This window comes from Dermacentor variabilis, unplaced genomic scaffold, assembly GCF_050947875.1.
Source record: "Dermacentor variabilis isolate Ectoservices unplaced genomic scaffold, ASM5094787v1 scaffold_15, whole genome shotgun sequence".
Taxonomy (NCBI): Eukaryota; Metazoa; Arthropoda; class Arachnida; order Ixodida; family Ixodidae; genus Dermacentor; species Dermacentor variabilis.
The window spans coordinates 5921772-5946976 of NW_027460313.1; the positions used below are offsets into that span (position 1 = coordinate 5921772).

Genomic DNA, 25205 nt, shown 5'->3' on the forward strand with positions numbered 1-25205 from the left:
GTCCATAGACGAGTGTTTTAAAAATTTTATAGCTGGTATATAGACAGTGCTTGGAAAAATTGTAAGGCCATAGGTATATTAAGTGCCTATAGACTGGTCTACTTGAAATGCGTATAGTTAGCCTGGACCGGAAGCTACGAAGCGTGTAAGGCCATAAGTCCATAGATTGTCTATGGAAATAATCTAGAGCCAGTCTATCTGCATTTGTATATATGCATTTTATGTACAGTAGCTTACAAAAAGTGGGAAATGCCATCTCTAACGACTACCTATAGAGAGTCTATAGACCTACCCCTTTTGGAGACTAGGCTACAAAAGTGTAAGGCCATGAGTCTATAGACTGTCTATAGACTAGTCCTTGGAATAGTCAACAGAACCTTTGTCGACTTTATATACAAATGGATATCAGCTTTAGATTATCTTTCAAGAGAAATTTTAAACATAGGGTTGGATTCGCGAATCACAGTTGTCGTGCTGTGTAATTCGTCACTCTCATTAAAACGCGACAGTATAAAGATGACGTAACTAAGGCGGGTAGATCATCGACATTAACTTGCTTGAATGATTGGATTAATGCATGTCAACTGTAACAGAAAACAAGAAGTCACAAACTAACTGTCGCGAAAAAGATTCATTAAACCAAGCCTGCCCGCATATACAGGTCGTAAGGTTATCTCCCCACATAAGTTCAATGGTAGACAACCACAGAAAATTAGTAACTGTTATGTGGAAATGTTCTGTATAAGCCCTGGCACAGTAACGAATCTGTAGTATTTAGTGCATCTTTGTTGCCAGCAACAGGTTACAGGCCATTCGCCTTAAATATATAGATATGCGGTGCCGAACAAAAGTATAAGCCAAACGCTGTAATTGTTGGTACCCGTTCTAGTGATGTACACTGAGATTCCATGCCTCTAAACGAAGACCTCAGAATTTGGGTGACCTGCATCTCCATTCAGTGCGAGCATGAATCGTTGTAAATCCCTCAAACCAAACCAATGCCCCAAGCTTTTAGATAAATTTTTCTGGGCATCAGAAGACCATTCGAATTTGTCCTGTAAATGATAGGACTTTGTGGATGTTGGGTTCATTGGCAGCAAAAAACGCAAGGTCATCTGCCTAGGCCATTACGTTGAGTTTATAGCTCAATATACTAAAACCCTGGATGTCACTACACTTAAGTATGCTAATGCACAGTGGACCCAGTTCCAAGTGCCAATAGAAGTGGCGACAGCGGATATGCTTGTTTTACAGAAGATCGTATCGGCATAGGTTTTCAAACAGCACTATGAACAATGTTGGGCGTGGACCTGGCGATTCTACAGCTGTGGGGAATACTGATCCTGCAGCGTGCGATTCCGTGAGCAGTAGTCATGATTGACTGACACCGACTCAACATCTGTGTACTGCACAAAGCTGGCGTGCGCGCCGTCTTTGTGTTTAGCAGGTCGACTTCATGATTGCGGAGGGGGTTTTCAATTAAGTTTTCTTCTTCCTGTAATGACAACGATTGAGTGCGTCTGCTTCGTCTTCATTGGTGTCCTTATGGCTCTCGGTTTCTCCTCGTGATTACTGGATGGCGTTCGCGTCATCTTGTTTCCTTCAATGTTAGCGTGAAGCCTGCTAATGTGGTAGCCCGAATAAAGATTTTAGAAAAGCCGAACTAATCCAGCATTTAGAAGCTAAAGGGTCGTTTTAGTGGATATCAGTGTCTAAATGCGGATAGGTAAGCGGTGGAAGAAAAGCTGTGACTATAATCTTTGTCGTCGGGATGCGCAGATTCCACAAATGTATATGACTCCCCGCTTATTTTACTTTTGATAAGGCGACTGGGCGCTCACATCTGCAATGATCACTCCAACGTACACCGCAAAGAAGAGGCTAAATCGCCAGCTATTATTCTTTGCTTGGCCTTCAGGACGAATCGGTAAGTCTGTATTTGAAATACATTCAGCAATATGCGAGAAGAAAGGGGGTTGACCGAGGGGCCCGATTTTTGTTATCATATCATAAGAAGCGAACAAACACTGACACCAAGGACAACATAGGGGAAATTACTTGTGCTTAATAAATGAAATTAAGAAACTATAAATTCATGGAAATTAAAGTGGATGAAAAAACAACTTGCCGCAGGTGGGAACCGAACCCACAACCTTCGCATTTCGCGTGCGATGCTCTACCAGTTGAGCTACCGCGGCGCCGTTTTCCCATCCACTTTCTTGGGTATTTATGTGTCCTAGTAGAACCCTAGGAGTGTTAGCCAGCGCCACCACTCACAGACCTTGGCAGCGGACGTGGAACGTCTTTTTTGCCGCTGGCCACACGAGAACGTGATCTTTTTTTGGGTGACGGCAACTGGTCAATAAACTCACATATGCTACCTGAAGGCATCAATGTTGTCGGATTCGAGACCCTCGTTATGTAATAAACGAGAAGAAAGGGGGTTGACCGAGGGGCCCGATTTTTATTATCATATCATAAGAAGCGAACAAACACTGACACCAAAGACAACATAGGGGAAATTACTTGTGCTTAATAAATGAAATTCAGAAACTATAAATTCATGGAAATTAAAGTGGATGAAAAGGCAACTTGCCGCAGGTGGGAACCGAACCCAGAACCTTCGCCAAGGTCTGTGAGTGGTGGCGCTGGCTAACACTCCCAGGGTTCTACTAGGACACATAAATACCCAAGAAAGTGGATGGGGAAACGGCGCCGCGGTAGCTGAACTGGTAGAGCATCGCCCGCGAAATGCGAAGGTTGTGGGTTCGGTTCCCACCTACGGCAAGTTGTTTTTTCATCCACTGTAATTTCCATGAATTTATAGTTTCTTAAGTTCATTTATTAAGCACAAGTAATTTCCCCTATGTTGTCCTTGGTGTCAGTGTTTGTTCGCTTCTTATGATTCAGCAATATGAAAATTCTACTTAAACTTCCGTTTTTATTTATATGCAAACGTTCTTTTTTTGTTTCCAGCTCTAAAAAATTACTACCTGTGCCTTTAAACTGAGACAATTGATCACTGTTCCTTGCATTCTGTGGGAACTCACCTTCATTAGATTGCGCAGAGAGCACCCAAGAAAGACGCCAGCATCATCCAATATTGGTTTACATTGTTTTAATAATCCCGGTAACATGCCTTACGATATAGTTATTATTCTCTGTTTGCATAGCCTCTTGCAGAGTCGGGTGTTTGACTTGCATGCTCAAACCCTAAGGTATATAGATATTTTGCGCCGGCTGTCTGCAGTCTCTGACCTGAGTGTGTAACCTGCTTCAGGAGTAGCTTACACAACTGTCCTTGCAGTATTGAAGAGTAAGTTTCGGTATTTTTTGTGCAAGATACGTTTCTTAAATTTCTCTTTATGCTGTTTGCATTTATGCTCTTACATAAATAATAGGTTCTGAAAGAAGCAAGCCCCATGGTTCAGCAGTCACAACACCTGGATTACCGTTCGAAACCATACCCTTGACCCTCGCCATGGATATGCTTTCATTTCTCTAAATGAATAGCTCTTGACTGCGCTATATTTTGCAACAAAACTGCGACACGATTGCCCGTGAAGGATCTTTACAACGGCAATCACCATCAACAGTACTGTAATGATGAACAATAATGAACATACTATCAGTTCGAGCGTAGCTTCAAAACCCCCAAAAAGCTGTTAGGTGAAATGATTGTTCTTTCTGATAAACAAATACAGCACAGGTACAGAAAGAATATTAACAACTAGATGAAACTGAAAGAACATGCCAGACTACTTAGCCTACAATCAATGGTCCATATGGCGTTATTTGGACGAACTCAGTTCGCTTGATCAGATTATTTCTATGTTGCAACGTTCAACGCAAAGAAAATGACAAAAAACAACGGTTTTGGAAAGAAAACACAACAACAACGTGTTTGTGAAAACAACGATTATTTAAGAGGAAGCTTTAGCTCGGTCCTATCTCCGACGCGGCCTATTGAAATACATGTAATACGCAAAAACGTTTTTCTGAGATAATCCCTGGACCGATACGAATGACATTTGTTGCATTTGAGAGAGAAAGTTAAATTCTAGTGGCTGTCCAAGCGAAATTCCGATTTAAGGCTTGATTCCTGTCGAACATTTTCCAAAAATTTGAAAGTACGAGAAAAATAGGCGCACGAAGTTTATAAATTAATAGCTCGAATAGATAGATAAGAATAGATATCGCGGCTCTGTAAGCTGCATGCATTACATCATGCAAAACAGACAAATTCGATATGTCAATTTAGATCTTACGTGACATTACATTGTGTTCAAGGGTTGTGCAAAAGCTGTGTTTCCAATATACTTATTTTTTTAAGATTCATGTGTAACATAATAATTTTGTCCGCTTTACATGTACTACTAGGTGCGATTCACAGAACTGTGATAACATTTTTCATTCCTGAGTTACTGAGTTCTAAACTTGATAGTTTCGTTTTCTGAAAATTGACGATTTTTCACAATTTTTAGTAAAAATTGACGACCGAAATGAGAACTTCGAAACCAACAGACCCTATATCGCAAGTTTTCCTTTTCAGTGCAACATACCTCGTCAAATTTGGTGCAGTGGTTGCCGAGAAAAACGAATTCCGCTTTTAAATGTATTTGGATAGAATCCCCCGAGATAAAGCTTCCTCTTAACCTGCAAATACAAATTGCGAACGAAAACAGAAACCCACCTTTTATAATTAACTCGCGCATTGAAGCTATACTCTGGTACCGGAGGCAGCAGTGCTTCCACCAACGTCTACTGAAGTGATACACTGAGGTGGCCTTAACAGCACAGCTGGCGCCAATGCGTTTGCACTGCATCGTATTGATTGCGCTGATCGAGCTAAAACAGGGTGTCTCAACTATCATGCACCAATATTTAAAAATATGTAAATGCCACGTAGCTGGACAGAACCGACGTAATTTTGCCATCGCTTGGAGATACTCAGATCATTTTTCCATTCCGCTTAATTGTATAATTAGACATAATCAAATATTCAACTACTCAAGTATTATAATTCGATTAAAATTGTCGCTGAGGTCAATTGTACAGCCACAACAAAAACTCCCAGTACAGGTTTCTGCTGTTTAATGCGTGCTACATAAAGGCGTTTTTCCGAGCGTCAGAGAAGCGCGCCAAAGATATGGAGGACGCTTAAGCTTCGCCTTAAAGAGTACAACGCGATAGCATTCAAAGATCCCTATCTGCTTTTCACGCTTCCCGGCAACTGCAGCGTTTGTCGCCGTAAGGTTGACCGAGAAACGCTGGCGGAGAACGGTACACTCGAAGGCGGGCTTTGTGGTAGAAACGCGGCCTCTTGCGTGCGGCGGCATGCGGGGAAGCGAGACCCACCTGGAGGTGTTGCAAGGAACCGAGGGCGCCCCTCCGTGCCCTCCAAGATATTCGCGCGCCGGCGCACGCAAATAGCGGATGCTGTGCCCAGTTTATGTATGGTAGAAACGCTGGAAAAGGGGTTTGTTCGTGTTTTCGCGTAACTGAATTATGTTTTCTCGTCTATTCAAATTACAGTCCGAAGCTATGATGTCTGTAGGTTAAGGCGAAGTCGTGCTTCACATTTGTTCTACGTATTTTAGCTTGAGAAATTCAATTAGGTCAGTAACTTTGTAGTGCCACATGGAGTACCTGGGTATGTGTGGTTCGAAATTCTTTAGCCGAAACCACGTCCGACGCTCGACGCCGACGGGGGACGCCGGATTTTCTACGACACGGCGCCATTAACGCTATCGCATTACGGAAAGTGCCTCGAGAGGCCAATTGTGCGACAATTTTGCCTGAATTCCATGGATTCTTTCATCCTCAAAAAAAGACTTTAATGTAGCACGTATTGGAAAAAAAAGCTGTATCGGGAGTTTTTGATGTTGCTCCCGAATTTTCGCTTTTTCTTCAATTATAATATTTGAGGAGTTGTATAATTGATTAAGACTAGTTATGTAATTAGGTGGCATGGAAAACATATTCTGAGTATCTCCAAGCGACAGCAAACACCATTACCTTGGTTCTGTCCAGCTATGTGGCATTAGCACACTTTTAGATCGTGGTGCATGATAGTTGGGACATTCTGTGTACATGAACGACGCAGTAAGGTACGCGGGCCAGTGAGACGCAACTGAGTAAGCCTACCTAACTTCACCTTACTCCTTCATGCAAGAAGCTGTGTGCTGCGGCTGGAAGATTTTAATGGGCGCGTCGCCCTTTAATCACAAAATTACGAAATAAATGAACGTAAAGTAGCATTAGGGTGATATAGGCGGAGGCAAGAGTAAGCGAGACCGTGTGGAAGCTGTCGGCCGTGCGGGGTGTCGCTGCTCCCGTGTGGTAGTCTTATCCCTACAAGTGTCTCTCTCATCTTTGAAATGCCTAGAACTTTAATTAATCAAAAAAACTCTCAGCGCAGGAATGTTCGTTTTTATTGCTTTCTTTTCCTACAGAGGTCACGTGATGAATTGTGGTAATTATCATAATGAGCCTATTTTATGTCCACTGCAGGACTGAGGCCTCTCCCTCCGATCTCCAATTACCCCGGTCCTGCGCCAACTGATTCCAACTTGTGCCCGTGAATTTCCTAATTTCATCACCCCACCTAGTTTTCTACAGTGCCAGGTTGCGCTTCCTGTATATCTTGGTACACATTCTGTAACTCTCGTGGTCCGCTGGTTATCTGTCATCCACATTAAGGTGCCTGCCGAGCTTCATTTTTTTTCTCTTAATGTAAGTTAGAATACCCGTATTCCCCGTTTGCTCTCTGATCCACACCGCACTCTTTCTGTTTCTTAACTTTAGGCCAAACATTATCCGTTCTATCGATCTTTGCGTGGTCCTTAAAGGGAAGCTGAAACACTTTTCGAAAAAAATGAGTTCCCTGCGGCATTGTACAGTTTTGAGTCCCCTGAACACGAATATCTGGTTCAAACAGGGCGGAAACAAACGCAAGCGGCTGTTTTTTATGAAAACGCGCACCAGCGCCTCAGGGCATCGCGCGAACGTCGCTGTTGGCCGTGATTGGTCGGGGCCGCTCTGACGTCATTCGCGGCACTCGCCGGTCGGCGCCGCCGTTTCAAAGCGTAGCACGCTGTTCTGTTCTGGCTTTATAGGCGAGTTGTAAGCATTATGGAACGTTCTCGCTGTCTCGGACAGCTTGTATTTTCGCCGTACATGTTCGAACCGACAGTCGATACGGAAAACGATGGCGGCAACGGCGGCAACGACGATGTTGGGTGTGCCAACAGCGAGAGCGATGTGTGCACCTTCTCGCGCGTTGGAAATCTTAGCTGGTACGTATGTTTTTTTTTGTTTTCATGTAGCTGCACGTTCCAATGACGGGAGAAAAAATGCGCTAAAGTGTCACTGGGAACTTGCTGCTCGAAGAATGCCGAAGCACTAACTTCTTATTAGATTGTAAACATGGGTACAATTCCGCGATGTCAAGCATCTTGCCGCTGCTTGTCTAAAGTCCCGTGGTTTTTTGAATGTTGATACACGATCGCGAACATAAGTGCCGCGTTTCAAAGCGCGCACATGCAGTGCTGCGAGGTACAGTCATGGAAGTTGCTTATCATACACATCCAGAGATGGCCAGAGGTATTATATGTGCAATATTCATACTATGGTTCGACGACTTTGCGATTGTGGCTCGATCAAGAATCGGTATGCGTGCTCCATGCTAGTGTTGACATAAAGATATTAGGCAGTTTTAGCACCGCCGTGTGGTAAACACGATAATTGCAACCATACGTCGAATGTCACTAGGCAAGCCTATACTCCATTTCATACCTCAGGTGCAACGCTGTGGAAGCTACGCACGAAGTCCGGTCACCAAAATTTATTACTGCGCGCGTTTCCGTCTATGCTTCGCAGCGTGCCAGTGGCGTTTGCTCTCGCGAGCATGCACGTGAAGCTGTCGCGACGGGCTGCAATTAAACAATGCCGAAAAGAAAATTGATTTAAAAAAACGCGTTAGCAGCCGTATAAGTACACGGTTTGTTTCTATGGGTAAATTCTTTTTTTTTCATTCAGAACTGAGCCAATATATGGAAAATTTTCTCAAAAATCGGGTCAAGAAACACCGAACTTTTTCTAAGTGCGAACGCAGCCACTGCAAGAAGTATCTCAAGCTTCCACAGCGTTGCACCTGATGTATGAAACGGAGTGTAGCAACGCTAGCAACAACGCGTTTCCGCATTTCGAGTAAGGCTATCCGGCTATCGCGGAAATTGTCCGAGCACAGCACAGTTGATTTCGTCGGCACGAACTTATCTCTCCTCACCGCATGGACCCACTGCGCTGCAAGCTTCTTGTCCTTCGGGAACCTGTGAAACACCACATCGTCTCGCCCGCCTGTATTCGCGCAGCCGAATGCTGCACAGAACGAGGGCACTCACGCAGCCTTGGCTGTAGGCACTCACGCAGCACAGAAGGAAAGAACAGTTTACGAAAATGGCAAAAAAAAAACGTGAGCGGCGGCGGCAGATCTCTCGTAGCGTCGTTCAGTAAAGCGCAGGACGGAAAGAGGCACGCACGCCAGCACATGCCAGCACGCCGGTCCGGCAGCTCGGTCCCCGCGAATGACGTCACTCTCGCCGGTTCTCTCCTCTGGCAACCACCTCACCCGGCGCTCCGGGAAGCGATGGGGGCGTGTCCGCGGGGGTGATTTAGAAAGTGATTTCCGCCCCTTATATTAACAAAACAAAGAAAAAAATTTCGGAACCGTAAATTATTAGGTCTGTTCTTCCCAATCCCAGCAATTCCTTAAAATTGAAAACCGTTTCAGCTTCCCTTTAACGTGTTCTCGAGCTTCTTTGTTAACCTCCCACCTTCTGATCCACATGTTAGCACCAGTATAATGCATTGAGTCTGCACCTTTCTTTTCAATGATAGTGGTAAGCTTCCAGTTGGGATCTAGCAATGTCTGCCGTATACACTCGAAAACGTTTTTATTATCTAAACTTCCTTCTCGTGATCACAAACCCCAGTGATTATTTGACCTAAGTAAACGTTCTCCTTCACAGACTCTAGAGGCTGACTGTCGACCTTGAACCCTTGTTCCCTTGTCAGGCTAGTGAGCATTAACTTTGTCTTTTGGATATTAATCTTGAACCCCACTCTTAACTTTCTCTGTTAAGAGGAAGCTTTAGCTCGGGTGCTCTTATCTTAATACATGTAAAATGAGAACTCATTTTTCTTGGCAACCACTGCACGAAATTTGACGAGGTTTGTTGCATTTAAAAGAAGTACATAAGATCTAGCGACTGCGGTCTCGAATTTTTTACTTAGGTCGTCAATTTTTTATTAAAAATTGGCAAATATCAAAATTTTCAGAAAACGAAACTGTCAAGTTTACAACTCTGTATTTCAGCAAGGAAAAATGATAGCATAATTCTGTGAACTGCATCTCATAGCACATCTAAAGCGGACAAAATTGATATGTTATACTAAAATCTGAAAAAATTCAGCAATATGCAAATACAGCTTTTGCAGAACCATTGTACACAACGCAACAAATGCACGTAAGGTATAAATTGGCATACAACATTTGTCCGCTTTGAGAGATCTAAAGGATGCCGTTTAGAGAACCGAGCTATGAATTTATAAGCTTTGTGCTTCTCTTTTTTGGAACTTTTGAATTTTGAAAATTTTTGTTATAAAATTCAGGCCACAAATCAAAATTCCGCTTCCAACAGTCACTAGAAATTACCTTTTTCTCTCAAATGCGAGAAATTTCATCAAAGGCGGTCCAGGGGTTATCTCAATAAAGGGTTTTTGCGTTTTACATGTATTTGAATAGGCCGCGTCGGAGTTGGGCCCGAGCTAAAGCTTCCTCTTAAGGTCCTCAATAATTGTTGTAATTTGTTGCATGTGTTGCTAAACAGGACAATGTCATTTATAAAGCGAAGGTTGCTGATATATTCGCGTTGATACCCACTCCTAAGCCTTCCCTATTTATTAGCTTGAATACTTGTTCCAAGCATACAGCGAATAGCATTGGAGAGACTGTCTCCTTGCCTGACCCCTTTCATTATAGATATCTTTCTACTTTTCTTGTGGAGAACAAAGGAAGCTGTGGAATCTTTGTAGATATTTTCCAAGATATTGACGTGTGCCTCCTATGCTCCGTGATTACATAATGCCTCTATGACTGCTGGCGTCTCTAATGAATCAAATGCCTTTTCATAATCTACGTAAGCCATATACAGAGGTTGATTGCACTCTACAGATTTCTGGAATACTTGGCTGAAGACATGGATGTGATATGTTGTAGATTATCCCTTCCTGAAGTGAGCCTGATCCCGCGGTTGACTGGAGTGAAGTGTTACCCCTATTCCATTGGAAATTATTTTGGTGAATAGTTTATACAATACTGAAAGTAAGCTAATGGGTCTGTATTTTTTGAATTCGTTAACGTCACCCTTTTTGTGGAATAGCATAATGTTGGCATTCTTCCATTTCTTGGAACAATTGAAGTGGTGAGAGATTTCTTATAAAATGCCGCAAGGTTTTCGAACATGACATATACTTCATATGTGGTTAAATCGAGTCTTGTTCCATCTTTTCCTGCCCATTTTATCCCGTTTGTGTCTTGCAAGGCCCTTCTAACTGCATAGCTACTTATAGAAGAAGCCTCTGTATCTTGTTCATTACTACTTTGCGTGGAGGTAGCATGCGTGCTCTGGGTACTGTGCAGGCCAGTATAGAATTCATCAGCTGCTTTTTCTATAGCTTCTATATTGCTGATGGTATTACCCTGCATATCTTTGTGTGCATACATCTTGGCTGGTCATATGCCAAGTTTTCTTCTCACTGTTTTCATGCTGTGTCCATTTTTCACTGCTTCATCAGTCTTTATCATGTTATTATTTCAAATATTTCTTGCTTTTTCTTTGTTGATGAGTTTTGACAGTCGCGCGATTCTGATCTCTTGAGTTGCACACTTTCATTCTTCGTGGTTTCTGTTTTAGGTCCTTAGTTACTTGGGAGAGCTTACCTACTGGTTTCGTTGGTGCCTTACCTCCCGCTTTTATTGCTGTTTCTGAAGCAAGCCTAGTTATTGTTTCATTCATTGCCTTTATGTCTTATTCATCTCTAGAATCTAAAGCTGCATGTTTGTTTGCAAGCACCAGCCTGAATAGTTCTGCTTTTACCCTTACTGCGTCTAGGTTCGCCTGTTTCTTCTTGGCTAATTTTAATCTTTTTCTCTTCTTGTTTAGGTGAACCCTAGACCTCACTAACGTATGATCACTGCGTTTTATTCTACCTAAGAGTTGTACATTCTGCACTGTGCGCGGATCGGCAGAAGGTATGAAATCGATTTTATTTCTTGTTTCTCCATTAGGGCTTTCCCAGGTCCACTTCCTCTTGCTACGTTTCATGATGAAGATATTCATTATCTGGAGCGTATTCTTTCCCGCGAATTCTGCCAACATCTCTCCTCTTCTGTTCCTAGAATCTATGCCGTTGTTGCCAATAGCTTGTTCACTAGCTTGCTTTTTCCACAGTTCTGCATTGAAGGGGCCCATGACTACAGTATACTGAGTTTGCACTTTTCTCATCACTATTGTGGTGATAGCCAGAGGTTATCATGCTTTCTGTACCTGAGCAGAGAACGGGTAGCTTTACTGATTGACGTAGACACAATTGAATGCTACACACTTGGCCGTGCGAGTTTCCAATGTATACATACTGTTCGGAAAGTTGGTTTACTCAACGGCAATAGTGAAACGTTGCGCAATCCTAGCATCATCATCATAGTTTAAAGTATATGCGAGAAAGGAAAGTTGAAGAAAGCTAAATCTATAGGATAAGAAAGATCATAAACTTTGACTAATTGCAAAGCATGAGCTTCAATCTCTTAGCGAAATGTATTTTTTCTTGGCTTTTTCAATCAAACAGGTGACAAGTACGTCTAAGACTTTATAGTGCATTCCTTCTCACTGAAACATGGTGGGAAGTAACATGACAGGTGGTACACGTCAACCACGAAGTCAGAAAACGCAATGTGGCATCAGCTGCTCATCAATAAGACATAACGCAAAAGGCACTTCTATTCAATAAGCATTGCACAAGGCGTTATACAATCGCGGCAGCCACAGAATATTGTTCCATGTAGCGAATCATCGTGCTTATTAACGTGAGACCGATGATTATTGTCATAAAGAAAAATACACCTGCATGTAATGAATTATAAAGCTAAAGCAATTATAACTGCCTTGATATGGGCCCACATTATCTAAAATAATATCGTAAAAATATAGGTTTGTGATACACATTAAAAGAGAGTTAGGGCGAGGGATAATTGGCATTTAGAGGTTGCGAATACACATTGGAGAGAAGTATTTTAAGAGAATGTCGGAATCTTGTTGGGTCATGAAAACAAGGCACATCAGCATAATCGGCTTCCGAATATTGGTAGACTGCTCATGCATAAACAGCCGATAGAAAACGCGCCGACACACAGCTCGTATGTATTCGGTTTTATTGAAAGGGTGACAGCTCTAAACCTAGATTTCGCTTGATCTTTACATGGATAGCTACAGACATGATAATTTGTCATGGAAATGAACACGTATAACAGCACATTATATATAATTTATATTCAAGCACTGGTTACCACAGTGCAAATAATCGAGCCACGAATAGCGTAGAAACGACAACTGACTAATGACTTTCGTTTATACGCTTTTCATTTGCTCTCATTTGCGTACATTGTGCAACTAAGGCACTATGCCCCTCTATGAAGCAAGTTGTTGAATCAAATTTGAGCGTTTTAAATTTCTCCAACTCACCTGTCAATGCTCATGGCGGCCATGGTGAACGCTGAGCAGGCCACTGTCAGATTGGCCACAAAGTTGCTGAACACGCAGTATGGTTCACCGAAGGTCCAGTGACTCTCCAGCATGTAGACGAAGTTGAAAGCAGCATTGAAAACGGCTGTCATGAAGTCCGCCACGGAGAGATTCACCAAGAACAGGTTCGTGACAGTCCGCATGCGCCGGTGAGACACCACGCTCCACACAACCAGCGAATTTCCGCACACGGCCACAAGAACGACGGTGCCGAAGAGTAGCGCGTACGCGAATTGCGTCCCTGCCGACAGCACCCACTGTCGCTCGCGTTCCACCGTCTGGCCGGCGGTCAAGTTGGCAGGCAGGAAACCAACGAGAGCGGACAGGTTGTCCCGCAGCTCGAGTGTCAGTGAAGAGTTGTCGAACGGGTCGATGACGTCTTTTAAAAGAGAAACCTGCATAGCTGGACGATTAACGTAGCTGACAGGGATACAGTTGCGGTAGACACGACCTCAGCGCTAACAGTGCCTCGTGTGACTATCCTTGTGTTATCCAAGAAATATTTCGAATAGCCAAACAAGCCACCGGGGCTGAGATTTCAATAGACGCTGCCGCTGTAATGCACAGTGAGGTTCTTCTCTCCACAACTGGCTTCATTAGGGTGAAAATCCTGCTTTTGTACCAGGATACTCGCCTCGGCTTTCTTTCCACGCGCTGTTTCTAAAATCTACAGGAGAAGAGTTTTTGGAAACCTTTTGTCTCCGAGTCTCTGCCTCAACACAGTTTATGCCTGCATGCAAAAAAGAATCATACAGCTAGCGAAAAGTATTGCTAAAGCTTGTATCCATGACTCAGGTTAAAGAGATTGCAAAGTCAGCGCATCACGCCACTTTGTTCTTCAGGCAGTACTTTGGCGTTACTACGCGCTTCCTGAACAAAACTAACCAGGTAATTATTCGAGGCCAGTCATCCTAGTGCCGCTACACATGGAGGTAAATTCTCAACGGCTCGGAATCCAGCAGTGCACCACTGCCTAAAAAAGGAGGTGGGTGGTCAATAAAACCAATTTTGACGCTCCTAAGTCTCGAAGAAAATCCTTCAAAATATGCTTCACTATTTACAATAAATGTTCCAATTCCTAACGAACCAAGCTTCTTCCTGAAACAAGAGAAACTTCTTTGCACCTTTCTCTATTTCCACGATACAAAAGAGTTAGAATTACGATGCAGAAATAGCGCGCCTACAAACACTGTCGGTGTTGTCCTTGCTCTCCCTAGACTAAGTACTTTGAAACAAAAGAGAAGCCTCGCATCAATGTGCGGGAAAGAACAAAATGCTGCGAACTTCTGGCGAGGGCGCAACCTATTTTTAAATAAAGCCGTGAACCTGTTTCCTTGATATAACTTGATAATATATCTTTCTTCGCTAAATTACAGCATCTGAAAAGGGTAAAATATGCGCTTAAAAACTAATTAATATTCTCTATGAAAGAAAGTTAAGGGAGCTCATTATGATATTCATCGAAACAGACGTCTGGTGAAGAACACCATTTCTGGGCTACTGCTCTCGCACAGCAATACACGTGCTATACTTCCACTGTCTGTTGTCGCCGCAAATTGTGCCAAAGAACTCGTTGCCTCCTCGGAAAGTTTTAGCACGGACTTGCGCGACTCACGTGGTTGCTCTCTTCGAAGAAGTCCAAAGCTGTGCTGTCTCGGACAAGTGAGATCGCAAATTCCTAATCGCAAAGCAAACTTCTCTTCCGAGATAGTGCAGTTCAGATCAGCTAGCAATCACTTCACAACAATACAAGGCGTCGTTCTTACTTTTCCTCGAACCGCTCGCACTCAGTCGCTGCAAGACGTCCGACCGCTTCGGTGCGCAGTCGCTGAATACCAGCAGCTGCCAGAGGAGCGGAGACGCCAGCGCTCGGGACGCAGGGCAAGAGCGCGTCGCGCGCTCTCTCTCTCTCTCTCTCCCTCCAGAAGCGCCTGCCCATCGTCGAGACGACTTCATAATGACGAAACGCTACGTAGCAGTTACGTCACGAGCGACCGCGTATTTCTCACTGGCGGCTTTGGCGCCAGCGTGCTGGCGAAAGAGTGATAGGAACGCGCTCGGAAGAAAGGGAAGCCAAAACGAAATCTCTCCCGCGTCTCCATCCCTTCTAGGAAAGGGTCCGCCGCTGCGCGGATACTTGTGGTGAAGTAGAGGCCTGCTTTGCCTCCGTCGCCAAGCGTTCCCTGCTCGGTCAGGAGACGTAAGTTTACTGCGGTTGTTAAAAACCCAGCCTTCGGTTCCAATGAGGAATATAACACTATATGGGAATGATGCAAATCATGAAATATCCATTGCTCACAGCCATGACAATGCCATGACGAAAAGAAAGGAGACCGAACAGTAAGCAAGGATCTGTACTGTACCATGACAAATTACAGTTGAATGACCGATTTGCAGGGTCAAAGTAAAGGAATGCCAGTATCAAACACAAATTAACTCTGACTATGCGCTTCACTTGGCTGGGAAAACAAGATACAAGCCTCATTCAAATTAAAGACACAATCAGTTAGATGACAGCAAGCAGTATCAATCAACTGCAAAGACAATGAAACCAAGCTTCTACAATAATTTTTGGACGTCTTCCCGCACAAAGTGAGCATTATTGGAAATTCTAATAAGGTTGACTATATCTTGCATTACACAGACGCATATATTTTTTTCTGTCCAGTCAGGTGTCATATAGGCTGCTGGGACAATAAGACAAACATTACGTAATCGGCTGTTTGATAACAATTTAAAGATCAACGCAGGAAAGATTCCAACAGTGGCTCGTCGGTAATAGTAAGCTCTCTGTCTTCGACCATGCCTGATCTCTAATACTGAAATAAAAGTTATCTTTTAAAAATATTAGTGTCATTCTGAGATGAAGGTCACAGTTGAGAATAATAATGAATATCGGTAGACAACACGTATTATTGGCGCTGTGGTTGTTCTGAATCTTTCCAGTTTCCTATTTTTTCATTTGTTATTCTTTATAATCAGCAATGTGAAGTGGTTATTAGGTAAAAGAAGGGTTAGAAAGATCAACAAAGCATGCGGTGCAACATGATGAGCGCAATTATAAAAATTTCTTCATGCTCTTAGACCGTCGAAAACATCTTTTCGCAATCACTCTAGAATCACCGAATTTGCGTAAGATTGGTCAGCATCACTAATACTAAGTCCCATCATAATACAGAGTCCAGATTAGCGGGAATAGCTAAGTAGAATTCTACGAACTATGCACGAACTTCAGAATAGCATAATGATGAAATATGTTGCAGGATTCCAGATACCTTATTGGTTTTGTAAAGTTTAGTCTTAACGAAATACCAAAAGCAGATCTTTTACGTTTCAGGCATTTTCCCAACATATTTTAGAATTGCATATTTCAGGCTTGTTTCTTGGCTGCTTATATTGTATGTATAGATCCTTATTATCAATTTCAGAATATGTTTGTTGCTCATGCCAAAAGTTATTTCTCTATCCTACGCAGCGCAGCTATTCATTTCTTATTCGAAACGTTCAGACCCTTATCACTCTGTATTGCGCGTTTCATCATAATGTTGGATATCTTCAATGGGGTATTTTCGCAAGCCGTATGTATAGGCTTGTGAAGTGGCTTACGGCTTGCGGCACAGTGGCGCCGCCTGTTCAGATATTCCGGAAACCACGACAGGGAATACTGCAGTGGACGAGGACCATGTGTGCATCGCAAAGAAGTTCTTCGTGAGGAGGTGGTGGTACGCGCTGTGAGACTACTGCTGTTGCAGCAAATGTCGCTGGTTCTGTTAATTTTGGTTTTGTTAATGATGAGACTAAACGATTTGCATAAGAATTCTATTTTCAGGATGAGGGATCTAATAATGGCCGAAAGAAAGTACCTAGGAGTCAGCACGACGTCACGCTGCTAGCACTCGCGCGCCAGTTATCCGTTAAGCTCTCGCCTTCGCTTTTATTCTGCCATGCCTGCAAAAGTCGGTCCAACACGTGACCCTCCGCATGGTGGTGACGGCCATTTGTTTGGCTGCCAGTAAGTTTTAAACGATTCGTAGGCGTTTGGGCGTGCTTTGTCAAGCGTCATCTGCATATGCTATACTGAAGAGTAGCACTGGGCAAGATAGGTTTGTTTACCTTCACAATAACTTCAAAGGAAGCTTGTGCTCGAGCCGAACTCCGATGTGGCTTTTTGAAATCCATGTAAAACGCAGAAACGCTTGTATGAGATAACCACTGGCCCGATTTTAATGAAGTTTGCTGAATTTTAGAGATAAACCTAAATTCTAGTGACTGCTGGTAGCTAATTTTCAAATTAGGGCGTTATGGTTTTATAAGGAATTTTCAGAACTTCTTAAGTTTGAAAAAATTTTCAGCACAAAGGTTGCTAACTCGTAGCTCTGCACCAAGAATAAATATTGTAGTTCTGTCAACTGCATGCATTAGAGCATCCTGAGCGGACAAATTTGATATGCCAATTTATATCTTATCTTACAGCAATTGGTTACATTTTTTTACAAGGGTTTCCAAAAGTTCAACTCACATAATAGTGGTTTGTTTGACAGAATTGTACAATATATCAATTCTGTCTGCCATAGGTGAATGTACTATTAGGTGTATTATTAGGTGTACTAATTGCTTTTCATTGCTGAGTTGGAGTTGTAAACTTTACAGTGTTGTTTTCTGAATATCTTCAATTCATGCCAATTCTTAATAAAACATTTATGAACTAAATCGAAAATTGCCATCCAACACCAGCTAGATTTAAAGCTTTTCTTTCAAACGCAACAGACCTCATCAAAATTTGTGTAGTGGTTGCAGAGTTATGCGATTTCTCGTTTCCCATGTATTTAACTAGCAACCCCCGAGCCAAACTGAACAGTTTTGAAGAAACAACGTTAGAAGTGGCGTCCTACTGGTCGACTGTGGCCTGCCTGACTAGCCTGGGCTCTCGTGGGTGCGCTACGAATTGACTTCTGGGTGCGGTGTCATTTCTCACTAGGTCCAGCTGTTCCGGACATCGCCGTTTAGTTCGTGTCGATGTCACCTCGGGCCGCATGACCTTTATATTTTTGAACCTCGCGTGATGTTGTAAGCTGCGTCGATAAAAAGAAAGCTCATTTTGGACATGCAGGGCTTCACGACTAAGCGGAGTTGGCTGGCGTTCGTCATCATTTAAGATAAGAACAACACAGGCAACCCATTGTTTGAAGGTGACTATTCTTCGATTATTTCAGGAAGATACGACTGCAGATAGACAAAACGTGGGCACGCGCAATGGGCCACTCATATCACTGCTTCAACCAATTGCGTTATTAAACTGCTTTCTATATGCACTGGTGGTAATGGCGAAGAGCTTCGTAGCTGATGTTATACCAGTCAACAATAATTTGGAATGGTTATCGACCGGGCACTATTCCTACGCATCAAAAATGGTTCCAGTAAACCGGCGCGCAAGATTGCTATTGTTCTACATGCAAATAATCGACGCACTCGACCACTCAGGAACAAATTACCACCATCCGCGTCCACACGCAGTAAACCAGCGCACTCGCAAAAAGAAAATACTGCGCATCCGGAGCGGTGAACCGAGCCACATGAAGACACAAAGAAACTCACGGCAGTACAGTCACGTGGAATGCTAATAGCCAATAGAGCAATTTTATATTAAAATCCTGCAGCTAGTAAAATGGCCGAGCTACAAGTCCGCTGCGTTATGAGCACATACAGATAAATGCAACACAGCAATGCAGCTGATAACAAGCGAGAGAGTAATTTCCAGTTTGCGGAGTGCACCACGACACAGCTGCCGTGCCCAACGCGCGAAGTGCGCGTTGTCGTTGAGGATGGCCTCTCCCACCGAAGCCACGTAGCCAGTACGAATGCGTGACGCACCACCAACGCATAATGGGCCAAGCGCGCACGACGAGCCCAGACAGAATTTCATCCTAAACTACGCACAACCTGTTATTATGGTACACACAGCTTAACGGTGGAGCGGTCATATGCGCGACAGGAAGGTTCCTTCCTCTATGATGCGCGAGCACTGGCACGTGGTACTCGATTAGATTAGGTTGCTGACTCTAAAGCTCATTTAGCCTTATGAATGGCAGATGTCACGGCAGCCTTCGCATGGAAGGATGGATGTTATGAGCGTCCCCTTTGGAACGGGGCCGTGGGTTGCGCCAGCAACCTCTTGTTATTCTACTGCCTAATGTCCTACCTTAGTTAAAAAAAAAGAAAATAAAACGAGAAAAAAAGCACGATGAATTCTTATAAACAAATTTTCTGACCCCTTTTGTGAACTTTGTTTTTATAGGTCTCCGTTTTTTTATCATTTCCGCACTTTTCTTCCACCAGTCTTCCAATCGCCTCTTACTAATCTCTATTGCGGACATGTTTACTTTCCCCCTGCTCGTGCTGAACCCAAGGGCTTCAAGGAGACCAGTGGTGCCTAAATCGACCGCTGGGCAGATGTCTTCACATTCTAATGTAACATGCTTCGTCGTTTCCCCAGCTTTATCGCAGCAAGCACATGCTTCTTCTTCCGTCTTATATCTCGCTTTGTAGGTGCGTGTAGGCATCCTGATCTCGCTTCGAAAGGTAATGGGCTCCCCTTTGAGTTGCCATAAATTGTTTCTTTCCTGACTTCGTTTCATCCTCTTAAGTAGTCATTCTAGGCAGCTTTCTTTTCCATTGCCGCCACCAGCGAGATTATTGCACCGTCTCTGACTTTTCGCTTGACGTTCTTTGTTGATGTGTTTCTCACCCTACAGACCGCATACATGCTGGTAAGCTTCCTAGTTCTTTTCCTCCACTGTGAATCAATGTTTTTTTCTGTAATAATATCTCAACACACTCCCAGCCCATTTACTTTCTTCCATGTTCCTCAGTCGTTCTTCATAATCAATCTTACTGTGAGCTTCCCTCACTTCAAAACTTGTCCAGCTTATATCCCCCTGCACAGCTTCATTTGTAGTCTTCCCACTAGCGTCCAATGCGAGATGTCCCACTGACCTTTGGTTGCCATCGAGTCCTGATTGTACCCCTGGTTTCAAGCCAACAACCGCATTTCCAAAAGTGAGTCCTGGAACCATTACACCTTTCCACATACCCCGGGGCGCTTCGTACCTATTGTATCCCCATAGCGTTCTGTGCTTCATTATGGCTGCTTTTCTCTTCCCTTCACTGTTATTGTTTTTTTCTTGTATTTCGATATATCTATTGCTTTCGTTTATCCATATACCAAGATATTTTTATTATTTTGCCAGAGGTATTTCCTTGCCCTGTATTGCCACTGTCTGTTCAGTATTTTCATTGAATACCATAACACGTGATTTTCTAACGCTAGATTTCAAACCTAAATACCCGCCTTCCTGTCCACAGATATCAGCCAGACGTTGCAAATCACTTTGCTTGTTAGCTAGCAACACAATGTCGTCCGCGTAAAATAAACCTGGAAGCTACCGCTTCGCTACTGTACCCACCTGTTTGTATGAGAGACTAAACCCCATATTACTTCCTTCTAGCGTGCTCTCCATCCTCACCATGTACATCACAAACAGCAGTGGGGATAAAGGGCACCCCTGCCTCACTCCCTTGTTGATATCAACTCCCTTCTCGCTCCTCATCCCGTCCCATTCAACGCGAACGGTATTTTCTAGGTAAATCTCTCTCAAAAGCTATGACAATCGTCGCCTGAGCCTTTCCGTTCCAGGATAACCCACAAAATGTTGCGGGCTACGTTGTCATACGCTCCTGATGTCTAAAAAGGCCACATTTAATGGTCTGCTCTTGATATTTAAATACACTGAGTAAGAAGAAAGAAGTTATCATCCAAACGCCCACCTTTTCTGAATCCATTCTGAAGTTCTCCCACAATGCCATTATTCTTTGCCCAAGCTTGCAGCTTTAATTTGATTGGCTACATTGCTAACCTGTATATTACCGGTGTAATGGTCAACAGTGTAACGAGTGAATTCTATCTTCTTTTTTGCAAGTGAAAGTGCTTTATTTTTCTTCACATAATCATGGTTATACAGATATCTGGACCGATAGTCAGGAAAGGCTAGTTTGCAGTCAAGTGACAAATTATAGAAGACAGGTCAGTCGCAGATTTTAACTGCACAGTATTCCGGAGCACGTCATGAGTTATACAGACAAGTAACATTCTGAAAATGCTCGTACGTAATGAATTCAAGTAAGTTAGAGATTGTGGTTACCAAGAAAAAGAATTTGCTGCACTGCTTGAAATTACGTGCGGTTTCAACTTCTAGCGGTAAAATATTCCAGATTTTTGTGCCACTGAATGCAACTAGTCTTTCGCCGTATACATTGTAACACTTCGGTAAGTTGAGGTTACCTTTTAAAGCATGTCTAGTACTGCGAGTTGGAAATGAAAAGACGTTTCGAAGAACAGGAAAGTTAGTGCATAAAATATTATTAACTGAAATTGAGTTGTACAACACATATTGTATTTGGAAAACACCATTAAATGTATCACTGGTATAATTTGAAGCGCTAATTATTTTCAGGGCCCTTTTCTGTAGTTCTTGTAAAGGTTGTAAGTATGTCATGTAAGTCACGCCCCATGATTCTAAACAATAACTAATATGGCTATGGCAAAGCGCATAGTAAAGGGATTTGAGTACTTCACGAGGGAAATATTGTTTTGCTTTCATTAGGGAGTAAGATCCGTATGTGACTTTCTTGCATACATTATGAATATGTGCTTCCCAATGTAAATGCTGGTCATATATGACGCCCAAATATTTAAGCGAATCAACTTCTTGCAAGGGGCTTTTATTTAACGTGATATTTATTTGACTGGTATAAACATTGTTTCTTCTCGATCTAAAAGCTACATATTTTGTTTTATAGCTATCTTTCTCCCCCGGACCTTTAGAAATTAAATTAATTTGACTATGTCGCCAACTGTCTGGTATTCTATCTTTTGAGGTTTTCTGCACTGCTTTCACCAGAGCTTCCTTACTTTTTGGTCATAGTTCATTAATCAGACTAATGGGAGCCTGGTCTAACCATGTGGCTGTGCGCTTAAGAATTTTTTCTTTCGCGTTGTTCCAGAGGAAATTCGTCAGTGCCAGCTCGGTTTCCACCTGGTTATCTTTCATGCTCTTTTAAAGCGAAAGCTTTACTAGCCACGAACTTGCAATTTCGCCGTGGCGGTGCTCCGAGGAGGCACATGACGTCACAACGCGCGCCTCACCGCGGATATTTCTCTCTCTCTCCCTAGTCACTACTGCGCATGTGCCACTAGTAGCACCGAGTCACAGGTGTTCTGCCACTGCGCAGCGCCGCGCCTTTCCGCCGAATCCGTTTGGTATGACGTCACACCAAGTTCCTCGTCGTTGAGCTCGCCTCCCCTCGCTTCGCCAGCTGCGTCGCATGCCTGATAACATGTCGGAGGATTGACAAAGAGCTCGCGTGCGCCGCAACCACGGTTGAGGTGGCTGTATGGACAGCGACAATTCTGATAAGCAGGAGTGGGCCTGGAATCGACATCGAAACGAGATGAAGAGGAAACGAATCGGCCAGGAAACATACCAACAGCGCGCCGAACGACTGGCTAAACATAGCTTGACAACTAGACTAACCTGGACTTGCAATCAAGATTAACCAAGGCTAACAATTATCTGCCTTAGCTTTCGCTACGTATATTCTGGCATAGCTGAGCTAAGCCTCTGCCGATTTTTTTCTTAACGTACAACCTCGTCATTTCCTTGGAAAGATTCGGCTGTTGTTTTTCGGATGTAATTTAATGCCGCTTCCCATTCCAGTTTATTTCCAACTTCGCCTAGGATATGTTGTATTGTTGTTGACTTCGTGCCTAATAACTTTATGTGGTTCCAAAATATTCCAGGTGTGGCCTTTTTTTTCTCACGTATTTCTGACAACCAACGTTCATTATCACCTTTTATCTTTTCTCGCACAAGTATTTGAACCAGGGACTTTTTCTCCCGGTATATTTCCCACTTACTGGCCACTTCATCCTGCAGCAACTGCGCCTTCTTTGCCTGCCTGTGCTCTCGGAATGCTTTCTGTCGTTCGGCAATCGCTTCTCGTATCTCCCTGTTCCACCAGCTTTTCGGTTTCTTTCTTCCTTTCGAACGAACATGTTGTTTCTCTTTCCGTATTTCTGTCGTTATTACACTTAGAAGCTCATTATATTTCCACTCTTGGCCATTTGCAAAGTCCTTCCTTGACTCTTGTGACTATAATTGTTATCGGTTCAACGTCGAAATTTGTCCTGGCCATTTTGCACTGTCTTGCTGTCTTTCCCAACTACATATTTCATTTTCAAAATGATGTGTTTATGGTCACTCCCTATGCTGCTATACCGTACTCGTCAATGACCATTTCTCTGAACTTATCATGAATCCCTTCTGTCATCAGACAGTAATCAATGGCTGATTGCCGGTTTCCCACTTCCCACGTGATCTGCCCTTCACACATAGGCCCTGTATTCACGATAACGAGATTATGTTGCTAACAAAGATCTAGCATTGACTTCCCGCTGTTTTCCGTATAGCCATCTAGATCCTGTATGGGGGCATTCATGGCACCTAATAGAATGATTTCGGCATCAGTCCCGAAACCCTTAATTTCAGCACTTGGACATTCCATTACCTGTTCATTCTTCCCTTCGCACTTATTTCCGGTCCACAAATACGTAACGCCCCGCCAAGTTTTCTTCCCACCCATTGTACCTGATAGGCAAAGATGCCCTTGACATTTTGAATTTACCCTTTTCCATTTGGCTCTCTGATGGATGAGCATTCCGACCTCCCCTCCCTTTATTTCCGACTTAGTTCTGCAGCACCCTTCCTTCTATTTCTCAATCACTGGCAGCTCTTCCAACTCTCTAAGGTGCATTTCTGTAACAGCATACACTCTTATTTGTTCTCTATTTAACTGCTCCTCAATCTCTGCCCACTTTTCCTTTCTTCTGCCGCCCTGCATGTTGATGTAGCCTATTGCATGTCGAGCTCTCTTTCTTGTTTTCCTCCTTTTTCCATTACGGACGGCGATGCTATCCTGACGCTCCCCTAGGGGATCTTCTTCATTACTACCTGCTCTGTCCTCCTTAGCGCCCGTGGGCCCCCGAAAAAGGCGACAGCACGACCAGCAAGTCGTCAGCTCACTTCTCGTCCAAGCCTGTAAATGAAGGGGATCCGGTCTCATTCAAAACCACCGCAGCTTCTCATTTCCCTGTTTGCTTCTACAACCTCGAAACCTTTCTCTCCGCTGATTGTTCATATAGCCTAATTAGCAGGTACTATGGCTCTTTGTACATGACTGTCACCTATAGGCACCCCTGGCACCGTGCACACCACAATCTACACCTGGGGCTCCTCAGGCTCGCGCAAGTCGTCTACCCCCTTCGCCAAGTGCAGGGCTAGTCCTGTTCCTTTCCTGTTTAGGACGTCAGTTAGGCCACCTGCTAATATGACAAGCTTGCGCACGTGGGCATATTCCGTGAGTTTTCTTTTGCTCGCTCCATGACATAACCCAGTGTCCGCCCTGGAAGTGCCCCTACCGCCGCTCTTTTATAGCCTTTCACTCTTACCACCACGTTAGATGGTAGCGACCGCCATCTGGCACCGACCACAACTCAACTTTGCCATGACCTCACAGATTGCGCGTCACCGCTCATCTTGGAGCAGCTTTAACGGAATGTAGCAGATTTGAGCGATTGTAGCAGCAATGCCACCACTGCGTGTGTGTTGTCATTGCACATGACATATTTTTTAACTGAACCAGATGTTTAATCATTATCTGTGGTAGGTTGCCCAATCCTAGCCCTTGTACTAAGATACTCGATGAGGCGGCCTATTATTCTTACAAAAAATCGAAATGCTTAATTGAATCATTGACATAATTACGCTTATTTACTTTTTATTAATTACTTTACTGCACATATTTCAATCGACAGATTGTAGATAGTGAGTATGCGAGGCATTTCGACTTGGAACGATTTTGAGGATGGCACTGGTTTCAAGATATGCGCTTACAAACTTGCGGTAACAATGCACTGTTGAACTTAATTTTTACGGAAACGCTGTTTCTTAACTTAACTTAATTTTTACGGAAACGCACTGGAGCACAAATTACTTGGAACGCCAATGCATTTCGTTGGACACTTTAAAATTGACAGGCGCTTATTATAAATTTGGTGCAACTAAAAATAAAACATCATGAATATCGGAACACATAATCCGTTTTGCAACAAAATGGTGACATCGGGTCAACATAAATATGTTGCTTAATGAAATGCAGACACTTGTAAATTAGTTTTCTGCATGTTGGCCCAAGAGTTGAGAAATGATCTTTTCTGCCTTAGAAGTA

The 25205-nt window shown here is 43.3% G+C and overlaps 1 protein-coding gene across 1 annotated transcript in view; it reads right to left on the reverse strand.

The window, feature by feature from the left end:
* LOC142567978 (tachykinin-like peptides receptor 86C) overlaps positions 1 to 13264 on the reverse strand; it is a 600605-nt gene extending 587341 nt beyond the window's left edge. The window contains exon 1 of the mRNA XM_075678074.1: positions 12804 to 13264. Within this exon, the coding sequence (XP_075534189.1) occupies positions 12804 to 13264 (461 nt within the window). The remainder of the gene's footprint in view (positions 1 to 12803) is intronic.
* Between the last annotated feature and the right edge of the window lie 11941 nt (positions 13265 to 25205).